At 41.9% G+C, this 12,960-nt stretch overlaps 1 protein-coding gene across 2 annotated transcripts in view; it reads right to left on the bottom strand.

Moving 5' to 3' along the window:
- Unc5d (unc-5 netrin receptor D) overlaps nucleotides 1-12,260 on the bottom strand; it is a 558,420-nt gene extending 546,160 nt beyond the window's left edge. For both annotated transcript variants that reach the window (XM_013024977.1, XM_013024984.1), the window contains exon 1: nucleotides 12,161-12,260. In XM_013024977.1, coding sequence (XP_012880431.1) covers nucleotides 12,161-12,260 — 100 coding nt within the window. The remainder of the gene's footprint in view (nucleotides 1-12,160) is intronic.
- Nucleotides 12,261-12,960: the final 700 nt, after the last annotated feature.

Raw genomic sequence — 12,960 nt, 5'->3', positions numbered from 1 at the left:
AGGAGGCTGCAATGCTTGATAAGAAATGTACTCATTATCTTGCCCATGTAATTGTAACCCCTCTGTATGGTATTTTCACAATAAAAAAAAGAAAAATGAACTTTACAAATTGGGAGGGGAAAGGGAGGAAGGGAAGGTGGGAGGGGGTAAGAGGGGAGTGTAGTGTTGGAGGTGGGAGGGAAGGGAAGGTAGGGGAAAAACAAAGGAGGAGGTAACAATGTTTGATAGGAAATGTACTCATTACCTTGCTCATGTAACTGTAACCCCTCTGTACAGTATTTTTACAATTAAAAACACATTTTTTAAAAAAGAAAAAATAACCTTAGAACTTACAGTTCAACTTTATGCTACCTTCATATATATTCTGTCAGTTATACATCTATTCATCCATTCCATGATTCATTTATTTATTCATTATTTGCAGTGCTGAACCCATAATGCTAGACAAATGCTCTACCACCCCAGTTGTAATTTTGATTTTTAGTAAGATGCTATTGCTTAGCAAATTCCTCAGATAATTTGTACCTGCCACTTGTTCCATATCACATTGTAAATCTTTTCATTGATTCACAATTTTTTCCTCCAATTACTCCTGACACATTTCCTACTGCACTCTTTCTACCCAGTAAATGCTGCTTCTATTAAAAACCATATGGGACATACCATGGTACAGACTAAGAAGTCAGGATGAACGTTTGAATGACTATTTACTCATGAACTTTTCTTTTTTTTTCCTCCATGCTTACAAAGCTACGTCGTTTTCATTAGTAATATGAGACAAAGTGCTTTATCAACCAACTTTCCTATAATCAGTACATTTGAAAACAAAATTGAATTACATGATGTGCCTTCTAGTCCTAGTGCTCTTTCTCACTATTTGTCTTGCTTTGGCTGACAATCTCTATAAACTTTCATTCTCTGTTCAATATCAGAGTGGATATAAAGAAACATACACACTGAGCCAAACTGGGAATGAGCTTTAAAAATAGGTTCTAAAGAGAAACACTGCTGCAGGATCATGACACACAGTATCTGAGGCGGTGAAGTTAGTAACTCTTCAAGTCTACAATTAAAAATGGCCTCTAGCCAGAGGTAGATGGGACATGCCTTTAATCCTAGCGAATCAGAAGCCTTAGATCTGAGGATCAAGGTTCGAACTCAGCCTGAGTAGAAAAGTCCATGAGACTCTTATCTTTAAGAAATTACTCAGATAAAGTCAGAAGTGGCACTGTGGCTCAAGTAGTAGAGGGCTAGCCTTGAGCACTAAGAGGCTCAGGGAGAGTGCCCAGGCCCAGAGTTCAAGCCCCAAGACTGGCAAAATAGATAGACAGACAGACAGACAGATAGATAGATAGATAGATAGATAGATAGATAGATAGATAGATAGATAGATAGATAGATAGATAGATAGATAGATAGATAGACAGACAGACAGACAGATATAAAAAAAATGAATGAATATGGCGTATAACAAAAGTACATTGCAAAAAAAGGGGGAAAGAAACTGAACAGAAAGAGTGAAACAAATTGAACAATCAGAACCTGAAGAATTCGTTGTGAAAAAAGTACTGAATGGGAAGGTAGAACATTTCCTGAAGTGAAAGGGATTTGTAGATGTTGATAATGCTGGGGAATCAGAAGAAAGTTTACATTGTCCAGAATTAATTGGAACATTTCTTAATTCTCAAAAAGCTGGTAAAGGATGATACAAATATTAAAGAAAACCTTTATCTGACGGCGAATCTGATAACAGCAAATTAAAGAAGAATAGAAATGATGCTGACAACCAAGGGGATTTGCACCAGAGTTCTAGTTCTAACTGGTGCCAGACAGAACTGAAGCTTCTTATGAAATGGGAAGATTCAGATGGAGCTGACCTGGTGCTGGCAAAAGAGACAAACAGAAAGTATCTTTGGATTGCAATTGCTTTTATGTGAACAAAGATTAACTTGGCATTCTTGTCCAGAAGATAAACCTCAATAAATGTTCACATATATATATATATATATAATCTGAGTCTGAATAAAATATAAATAAAATAAATAATATATAATTAAATAAAATATGTATAAAATCTGAGTAAAACAATGACTACCTTCTAATGAAAATCAAGTGTGACATGTTGTTTTTTAAAGTAGTATTGGGGTAATTGTTGAGATTTTTTTCCCATCAATAACACTAATTACATTGAACAAGTACAATGAGGGCTTTCTTTAAAAGGCTGCTTTTCTTTAGTTGCTTCCTTTATCAGAAAAGAATGTTTGATACCATGATTTACTCTGCATTCCAGAACAGGGTTTTTTTTAATATTAGCACACTTTTTTTGGTCATTAATAAGAACAAGTTGTCTTTAACTGCTATGTACAAAGAGTGTTCTGAATTTTTTGTGCCTGTTTCTGTGTATAAACATAAAATACATATATAGGTGGGTTTTTGTTTGTTTTGGAGATTTTGCTTGTTCACAAGTGTTGGACATCAGACCCAGGGCTTTGTATATGTTAGGTAAATGATGTATCACTGACTCACACAGCTGGCTCTTGTTTTGTTGTTGTTGTTGTTTTGTTGCTTTAAGACAGGGTCACCAAACAGCTTGGGCTGGCCTTGAACTTGCTAGGTAGCCAGGCTGGCCTCAAATTTTAGATCCTCCTGGCTCTGCCATATGCAAATATTAGAGGTTTGCAAAATTGCTTACTGCCACCAAATACTTCCCTCATTCCGATGAGAAAACTAAGACAAATTTTTATTTCTAGTCATTAAAAGTTTCTGTAGTGAGCCATTCCTTTACAGAATAGTGAAATGTGAATACTAAAATCACACAAGCCAAGACTCAGCTCATGGAAATGTAAAATCAGCTGGCTAGCAGCTTTAACTATTTAGGACCTCCTGGCCTAAATGAATGAACAAATTTCATAATTATGGACCCACAGGCTTTTCTGTACCCCAATTCATTCTTTCCATGTGAGCTAATCTTTTCAGTATTAGGTTATTGGTTCCACAAAAACAAGAAATAAAAACATTGTAGTAAGAATTCTACCCAACTACTTGTTGCTTACTTCATTGTAAATAATGGTGAACAGTGGTCAATAAATAGTTTTATATCCCTTTTAAAAGAAATAGGTACCAGAGCAGAGTTAGACACATATAGTCAAGTTCCAATGTAAACCACCTGTTATTTGTTTGAGGAAGAATTAGAAGAGAGGAGAATGTGTAGGCTCCAAACAAAGAAATGAAAACATGATGAAAATGTTAATTTCCCTGTTTTGATCAGTACATTATATTGCAATGTACCTCCTAAATATATACAATGATAATAAATAAATATTTAATCTAAAACTGTCAATCAATTATTGTTTAAAATACCAATTACTGGTACATAATTATCTTTATGGATAACCTAAGAATGTAGGCTGTACAACTGGGGGGGGGGGGAGTGTCTATAAAACACTCAACAGTTTTTCTGTCTTTAGTGGGGTTTTTATTGTTTTGTTTTGCTTTGACTTTGTTTTGTATTTTGCCAATACCAGAGCCCTCTGGCATCACTTGGGTGTGCTTGTTTGGATAGTATTCTACCTCTTAAACCATGCCTACACTCTGGATTTTTATTGGTTTATTGGAGATGGAGTCTGGTTGACTTTCTGCTCCAATGGGCCAGGTGTCAGTCTGCTGAGTAGCTAGTATTACAGATATGAGCCATTGGTTATCTGGCTTCCAGCCTTACTCTTGAAACTGCATTTTCCTTACATTTATCACAGGACTGAGTAGATATTAAAAGCTTTAATCCAAATATCATTTTAACATAATAAGGTTAGAAGATCAAATATTTATGGAACATTGACTGTCATGAGGGAAAAACACTAAGCAAGTTTAAAAGGACATGAGATTTGGAGGACACTGGTTGTTTACATCTGAAATCTTAGCTACTCAGAAGGCTGAGATCTGATGATCATGGTTCAAAGACTTGAAGCCAGCCCATGCAGGAAAGTCTGGTAGACACTTATCTCCAATTAACCTCCAAAAGCCAGAAGTGGAGATGTGACTTAAGTAATAGAGTGCTAGCTTTGAGCAAAGAAGCTCATGGAAAAAATCCAGGCCCTGAGTTTAAGCCCTAGGACCAGCACAAAAAAAAAAAGGAGGAGGAGGAGGAAGAAGAGAAAGACGAGGAGGAAGAGGAGAAGGATGAAGAAGAGAAGGAGGAGGAGGATCTGAGACAAAGGCACGAGAGGTAAACCACAGTCTCCCACCCACCCACTGTGGCAGCAGTCACACAACCTTTGGGAAATATCCACACCCCATGAAAACAATGCTCTGGATTCTTTTTTAACTTTTGTTCTATCCCTTCCTTAACTACATTCTCAGTCCTAAATTCCAGATCATTGTTAAGTGTACAGCAATTAAGTTGAGAGGGCTGGGAAGTTGTCTCAGTGGTACAGTGCTTGCCTTGTATACATGAGGCCCTGGGTTCAATTCCTCAGCACCACATAAGCAGAACAAAAGCCAGAAGTGGTGCTGTGGCTCAAGTGGCACGGCATTAGCCTTGAACTGAAGAGCTGAAGGACAGCATCCAGGCCCAGAGCCCCCATGACTGACAAAAAAAAGAGAGAGAGAAAGAAAGAAATTAAGTCAAGAGAGGACAATAAATTGAGGGAGTATTGAAGAGAGCTTAGAAAAGCCTTTTACTTAAAAAAAAACTCTGACTTTGGGAAAGTTTTAAAATTCTGGGAAGGTCAATTTCCACATTATAAGAAATTAATGAAATGCAGACACTAGATGGCCAATTATGTCAAAATAAGGCTCAAAATTAAGAATGGACCTGTAAATTATCTATCAGTTTTAAGCAGCTGTTTGTCCGAGTGAAAACTGACATTGTTTACCTGTCTTTCTACTGGTATTAAAACACACACACACACACAAAACCCTCATATTGCAATCTATTTTTATATTGACTTGTTAGAGAAAAACAGTAGTGAAAATCAAAATCTTTTACATCTAGAACCTATAGATTATGTCACCTGGATGCCTGTGAGAAATGCAGACTCTTGGACCCTCTTCCCCCAGATTCCTCAATCAGACTTGCAGTGATTCAGATGCATATTAACATTTGAAAAGCACTGATTTGTAAATTTCCATCATCACCATGATCATTTGGTTTTCCATCCACCCCTGGCAGGTTTATTAAATTAAATTTGAATAACGACCATAACTACAAAATAAGTGCCTTTAGTAACAGAAGACTTCCTAATAACTCTGAACAACAAGCATAAAGGTGTTTTATTTATTTTTATTTTTTGCCATTCCTAGTGATTGAAATGGCCTGGGTACTGTCTCTGAGCCTCTCTGTGCTCAAGGCTAGCACTCTACCACGAGTCACAGCACCACTTCCAGCTTTTTCTGTTTATGTGGTACTGAGGAACTGAACCCAGGGCTTAAAAGCATGGTAGTCAAGCACTCTACCACTAAACCACATTCCCAGTCCCTACAGGTAAATCTTAAATGTAATTAGAGGCAAATCTTCTCATTCCATATTTAACAATGTAACTTGATTTGTAGGAAGTTTCTAAAGCCTGTGCATGATATTACCTAAAACATGGTTATACCACTGATGGTTGGTGCCTGAATTTGGTAAATAGGATTTCTTCAGTTTGGTCTCTGGGGTCATCTGCTTCCTGTAGCTGTCTACCAATTACCAACCTTCTAGAATACTGATGGTGGATATTATTTTCCCCTCTGAATTTTCTAATGGAGAAATTATAGCATTTAATTTAGGAGACAACAAGCACTTGTAAGGTCCATACTTATCAAAGTCTACAAGGTTGCTGTGATACTTTTCCACTTACTCCTCCCATTGTTATAGCGCAGGGTAGTAGGATAACCATGCCACGGTTCTTTTCTGTACACAAATGGTCTTTTAGACTTTATGAACCAGAAATTTGAGGCTGAAAGTCAATATTGCCAGCCTCCCCAACCCATAAGCACTCCACCCAATTTCGGATGGGAAATGTAAATAAATAAACCAAAAAACACACCTCTAACTGTATTGATCTTTTTTACTCTTTAACTGATATGGTAAATTATTACAATAATACCACAAGTATTTTCATAGAATTTATATTCTGTTTAGTATTTTAAGTAATGTAGAAATGGTTTTAAAAGTCTACAGGAAGTGCCGGGCTCTTGTGGCTTACATCTACTATCCTAGCTACTCAGGAGTTTGAAGCCAGCCAGGGAAAGAAAAGCTGTGATATTTACAATTAATCACAGAAAAAGAGGGAAGTGGCACTGTGGTTCAACTGGTAGAGTGCTAGCCTTGAGCAACAGGAGCTCAATGACACGGCCCAGGTGAAGAGGGCAAACCCCAGGACAGAGGAACAAATTCTACAGAATATACAATACTATGCCACTCCTTATAAGGAACTTGACCAACCTTGGGATCCTGAATATGGAGGGACTACTGTATTTGTACTAAATAAAGCCATGATTAACTTCATTTGGAAGACAATTTATCAGTGTTCACATGACACCACAAGTGTAACGTTCTATACTGGCCAAATGTGATGGGTCACAATTAAAACTTGGAAACACACACACACACACACAAACAAATAGGTAGTGGCTCATGCCTATAATGCTAGCTACTCAAAATTAGCCCAGGGAAGGAAAAAAGGAAAGTCCATGAGACTCTTAGCTCCAATTAACCACTAAAAAGCAGAAGTGGAGCTATAGCTCAAGTGGTAGAGTAGCCAAACAAATGAGCTCAGGACCAGTACCCAGGCCCGGAGTTCAAGACCCAGAACTGGCACTGTACACACATAAAAAGAAAACACACACACAAGAGCACTAACATACTATATAAAATTAGCTTCAGGCTATGAGATATGGAACATATGATATACAAAGGAAGTTCATGTTTACATTTGGATTCCATTCTAAGATGGCACTCTTTGAGTAGGTACAAACACTAAAAAAATATAAAATCAAACCATTTTGCATAAAGGATATTTAATTGTATGTACTTGCTGATGGCTTCTACATCAGCCCCACAGATACAATCCTTATATTTTCATGACTGAATTCCGGTTTTGTGGAGTGGGGGCAAGGCAGAGAGTAGCAGCAGGTTGAGCAGGAAACACTTGGCACACACTGCACTACGAACATTCCCACTTCAAACAGAAAACTCTAAAAGCCTAGTACAGTTAGCAGTGGATTTCAGATAACACCGCCCAAACTGAATACATTAACATCCGCCTAATTCTGAAAATTATCTACGCACAGCATGTGTATGCACACAATACGGCCATACGAAGCAATGTGGCACAAACAATTAAAAGTGCTTTTCAAAGTGGAAATGCAAAATAGAACGAATATCTATTTTCTATAAATGAATCTAGCCATCTGCCTCTCGCAAAAGCAGCAGCAGGAGGACCCAAAACAGCAGAAACAGCAGCCTCTGGTGTTAACAATCTATTCTCAAATCTCTTGCTCCACATTTCCCCTGCAAACAAGGCTAAAAATACAAGACATGCAACAAATAGTCTCTGGGGATCTGCCATTCCATGGATGGTGTATTCAATCAGAGTAATATTTTCTGTTGAAATTCAAAACTGAAACAAAAAGCAAGCTATCATTAGAATCTGGTGTTCAACATTTTAAGTATGAATCCAATCCCGAAGTATTATAAGCTGAACGATGAGTGGGTAGTTGTTTTCATTTAACGTAAGTCTCCCTTAGATTTTATATGAGCATATTTACAGATATAGGTAAATGACTCTAAATTCCTTTATAATCCTTAAAAGTTATAAAGATAAATATTTTTGTCAACAAATTACAGAGGTCCACTGATTTTCAACAGACTTTAGAAAGCTGTCTTTGTTGTAAACTGGGCAGTCTAACAGACCAGGTGCAAGTCCAAGTTCCATATACTAAATCTGTGGCCTTGCTAATATATTTAACTCCTGGATGCCCCTCTTTTATTCTGAAAATGAGAAAAAGAATTCCACTTACCTTTACGGAGTCATCATAAAGATTAAATAAGTCAATACAAGTAAAACATTTAGAATAATGAATGGCACTTGCTGAATAAATCAAACTTCAAAAAAACACTTCCTGTAAGAAGGAAGTATAATACAAAGAGTAGTAAATGATGGCAGATGTCAGGTCACTGTGCTTCTATAGAAAACAAAGGAGTGAGCAGGTATCTTCACCTATATGATCTGACTCAGGATGACAAAAGAAAAGTTTCAATTGCTGTGCTGTTAATTCATACAAGTATCAAAATAAGAAGAAAGATAAAAAACAGTGACACTGCAGATTGAACGTCAACTGCCTAAAGAAAGGGACAATGAGGATTAATGACAAAGGTGTAATCAAGAAGGACACAACTGGGCTATCTGAACACAACTGCCTGTCCATCAAGAAGGTACCTTCTTAAAGGGTACCTTGGAGGAAGTCTGAATATCTCTCTTAGGATTTGATTACAATATACATGGCCTGGGCATGGAGACTAATTTTTTTTAGTCACATAAAAAGGATATAACATAGACTCTTATCTCCTGAGAAACAGACACCTTCACCCTTTACAAAGCCTCATAAAACTGGCACTGTCTTAACTTGGGTATTATATCAGGTGAGAGGAAAACATGAAAGTCAAGTTTACAAGTCACTGAGAAAAGAAGAGCAAAGGGCTGGTTCCCTATTCAAGAAGACAGTCAGGTCTAGAACCTGATAGGTTTGGTCAGAGTCCAGTAGATCAAAAAGAATCCTCCAGCATCATGGGTTTTTCATATTGGAGAGGGCCACAGATGTGTCACTCAAAGAGAGAGGACCTGGGCAAGGAGTGACAAATGCTGCCGTTACAGGGCCAACTCAAAACAACTGAGCCCCTCTTCCCAAGAGGCAAAGAGTTCTCTTCAGCAGAACACTGTCTGCAGGAAATGTGGGTTCTATAGGGCTGCTGAAGTGAAGAGCACCGCTCAAGAATCAGAAGAAAATTCTACTTAGTCCTATGAGGAGACAGCACTGTTTGAGAAAAAGGAACAGGATAAAGAGAAGGACAAAGAAGGTCCCTAATAACATTCATTAAGGAGAAAATAAGCTCTGTGTTACACCAGTGAGACTGGGGAAGTAAGTATTTAAGTATGTGCTTATCATGTGACCCTAGTATGCCTACAAAAGAAATATGGATTTCTCTTGCCATCCATATATTCTGCCAGTTAATGGAAGAACTGTTTCATTTCCCGGAATTGTTTTTTAAGCAAAGAATACTGTGAGTGTCTAAGAGTATCTTTCTCACTGCCTTTAATGACTAGGATCTCCTGTGTCTACTATCTAGTATGAAAGTTACAATGAGATCAACAGCAATACTCCATTCTTCCCAAGAACAGAAACAAACCAGAATGATAAGATGTAGGTTCAATTAGTAGGTGATAAGTCACAAATATCTCTCAAACAACATTAAATTAAGTTGAAAAGTTTTAAAACATACAATAACCTTGGCACCAAAGAGGCTTGCTTATACTGTATCAGAGGCAGGAAAATTCTGAAGAGGAACGTATTGCTTAGAAAGGCAGAAAACAAAATGGCACTCTTTAGGCCTCTACTGTTTGCTACATGTACACTGCCTATCCGGACCATCTTCCTTGTTAAGTATATTTAAAGTCAATCATCTGAAATTGTCATTTGGTTTTAAAAAGGTGTTTACAGTGGGGGAAAGAAAATTTAGAAAAGCAGACCCTGGTAAAATCATCATGGAAACAGACATGTGGCAAGTACTGTAAAAAAGTGTCAATGAAGTGTTAAACATTCTAATGCCTTCTAAGCACATTTCTGTATTTCCTGCTGGTCAGGAAAGGTAAAATATTTCCCATCAATTGACAAGAAGAGTCACTGATAGGATAAGGATGCAGCCTTTGCCTCTCATGGTAAAGAGTCTAAGTTAGGAAAGACCCTCCCCCAATATTGCAAAACAAAAAGAAAAACAAGATAAACAAAAAAAATCCTAGAGAACAAAAGTACCTACTCAGATCAAAAGAAATCACCCAGAGCCAACCCTACCATAGTAAGAAGACTTCTAAGCAAAGATGCCGTGTGAATATGCCTCATTCTGGTTTCAATGAGTGGGCATCTTCCTGGGATGGGAGCACTTGAGTAATCTGGGAACCTACCCTTTGATCTGAGAATTTCAATTTGAAAACTTTAATTTTCCCACCAGTCCAAGGCTAGGTACAATGTGGATTCACAAGTTTTGCAGGCTGCATCTCAAGGAATCTCTTACAGCTCTTAAAAGTAGGTGGCTTCATGTCTCCAAAAGTTAAAGATGTGACAAGAGAAAGACCAGTCAGGTTTACTCCTCCACTCTGTGTCTTGAGCATCAGTATGATCTGTGCAAGACATTTGTTGTAAATAAGCCTGCAGAATGTGCACTGTGTTTTGCAAGAGACCTTTAAGGAACAGCTTGCAGACAAGAGGTGCTAGCCTTCCTTTCGCAGCCAGCAAAACTCTATCCAAGAGGCTTTTCATTTGTCCCCACCTCTTAGTTCAAGCTGGCTTTAAGACAACTCTACCAACTAAATTTCAAAGGTCAGAATCAGGATTCAGTCACCTAGTTGTTCCACACCCAAAACTGGAAACTGAGACATTTTGATCCACATTTAGGAGAGGAATAAAAGAGCCCATTCTCCTCTTGCAAACAATTCAGAGCTGACTTTACAATAAGACCACAGCCCCTTCCCTGTAAGTAAATTAAATGGCTGAAGCTTGTGCTTCTTAAAGAAGAGAAAGAAGTAAGCTTCACTGCAACAGTGTGGAGTCACAAAGCTCATTTTCAAACCTTTCCTGTTTTTTTTTATAAGCCTGCCCCATTTAAAAAATAATAAACTTTTCAGGAAATGATAAGAGCAGAGTAAAATGGAAAGCCTCCATCCACCTTTATTTCCCCATTCGTCTTTCCACGTTATTACTACTTACTGCTTTGAACACACCATTGGCTTTTAAAAAAACATGAGATTGTACAGAATCTTTTGTAACCGTACTCAATCCTTTCCACTGTCTTCTGGCCACAAGAATATATTCAGGAGACAGCAGAGCACAAGGTGAGGTGGTTCCCTGGGTTCCACCACTTGATAGACAAGCATCAGGCAAATGGTTTAATGACATTACATATGCTAAGCCTAGTGGATGGCACACCGCTAAGGACACAGATGAAGAAAGGCAGGCAGAAAAGAGCAGCTTCCGGAGTATTTCAAAGGTGAAGCCACAATACTAGAGCTATTCCAACACAAAACAAAATCTGCTGCGATCCTGTGGAGAATAAGTCGGTGGGTTTTATCTTTTAAGTTGATGTTTCCCGTCCTCGCTCAAGGTGGAGCTGAAACCAGTTGCAAAATTTCACTCTGCTCGAGTGCGGAAGATGGGGGGGGGGAATGGGGTGTGCGCTTCCAAGTGGAGGAGAAGCAGAGATTCTCTGCGGCTCAGGGGGGGCCCGCACTTCCTAGCCAGTGTCAGCACCGGGCAGGGAAAGGAGGCGCGGGGTGAGCCAGCCCGGAGCCAACTCCTTCTCCCAGCTGGGCACTGCCCGCGCAGTTAAGCCCGGAGGGCGCAGACAGCTCTCATCCCCACACCGTAGACCCCCGCGGCCTTGGAGAAGGAGAGCCCCGCGCCGGCTAAGACGCAAGGCTAGGGACGCCCCAGGGGTACCAGGCTTGGCGCAGGGCGAGCCGATTCCAGCCTGGAAGCGGTTCACCGGAGCCCACCCTGCCAGAGCCCGTTTCCTTAGGAACTCTTTTACCTCACTCTGGGCGCCCACCCACGGACGATCTCGCCTAGGAAGTGGAGAGGAGCGGGGCAGGGCGAGGACGGAGTGCGGACGGGCTACTCCAGGCTGCAGCATTTGGGGAGGGCGTGGGAAAAGAAGGAGAATGGTGCAGACGAAGAGAGTGACAGGGTTGGGGGCCCGGGGCACAGCAACCTGTAGGATTGTGGCAGGTCGCAAACTTGGGTGGGAAGGCAGCTGGTCCCCGTGGAGGTCCTGACTCGACTTCCACCCCGTCCGGCTCTGCGCGGAGACGGGCCAGGCGCCGGTGGGGTAGGCAACGCCGTGGGAGCGGGTCCCGCTCGGTCTCCCGACGCTCCCACCCCTCCCCGGGTCTCCGATCCGTCCGGCGCTTACCTCGGGCCGCCGCAGCCCCCGCCGCCCAGAAGCACAGCCCCAGCCACGGGAGCCACCGGCGCGCCCCGCCGCCGCCTCCTGCGGCCGCCGCAGCCCCCATCCTCCTCGCCCGGCTCCGGAGTCCCGCTGGCCTTCCACGTCTCCCGCGAGCCGGGGAGAGGCGCGGCGACGCCAAGGTGAGTGGGTTCCGGGGGTCTCCGAAGAGTGACTGCTCCACGGCCGTTCCCTACAGCAGCGGGGCAGGGCGGGCCGAGCCGCCACTGCACGGGCGCCCAGTCCTAGAGCGCATCCCCATAGCCTTCCACGGCTTGGTGACCACGGCCGCCGCCGGAGCCGACAGCCGTCCCAGCCGCGCGGCTCGCAGCCCGGCTCCGACTCCGGCCCCCCGACTAGCCAGCGGAGACGCGAGTCCGCATCGCTAATGAGACCCCCGCGGCAGCTCTGGCTCCGCCCCTCCGAGCAAGCAGCCAATGAGCTGGAGATGGGCGGCAATGTGGGCGTGGCGACGCGCGGAGGGGGGGGCCTCGCGGGGCGGGGCCGGGAGGGAGGCGCAGGTGTGTCCGCGGCGGCTTCACGTCGGCCGGCTCCTCCACTCCGCAAATAGTCCCGGCTAAGGGAGGCGAGCGCCCGCCTGGCGAGGGGCCGAGCCGCCCGGGCGGTGGGAGGAGAACGCCGGTCAGGCCGATCGGCGTGGTTGCTAACTCCGCTCCGATGCCCCCGCGTCCCTGCAAGCTCCGTTTGTGCTCAACTTTGAGCCCTTTTGGAAGTTCTGCCTCTCCGCTTCCTTCCGCTGTTTACCA

Source organism: Dipodomys ordii, unplaced genomic scaffold (assembly GCF_000151885.1).
Source record: "Dipodomys ordii isolate 6190 unplaced genomic scaffold, Dord_2.0 Scaffold4, whole genome shotgun sequence".
Taxonomy (NCBI): domain Eukaryota; kingdom Metazoa; phylum Chordata; class Mammalia; order Rodentia; family Heteromyidae; genus Dipodomys; species Dipodomys ordii.
The sequence above is the reverse complement of the archived record's forward strand: the minus strand, read 5'-3'. Positions and strand labels throughout refer to the sequence as shown.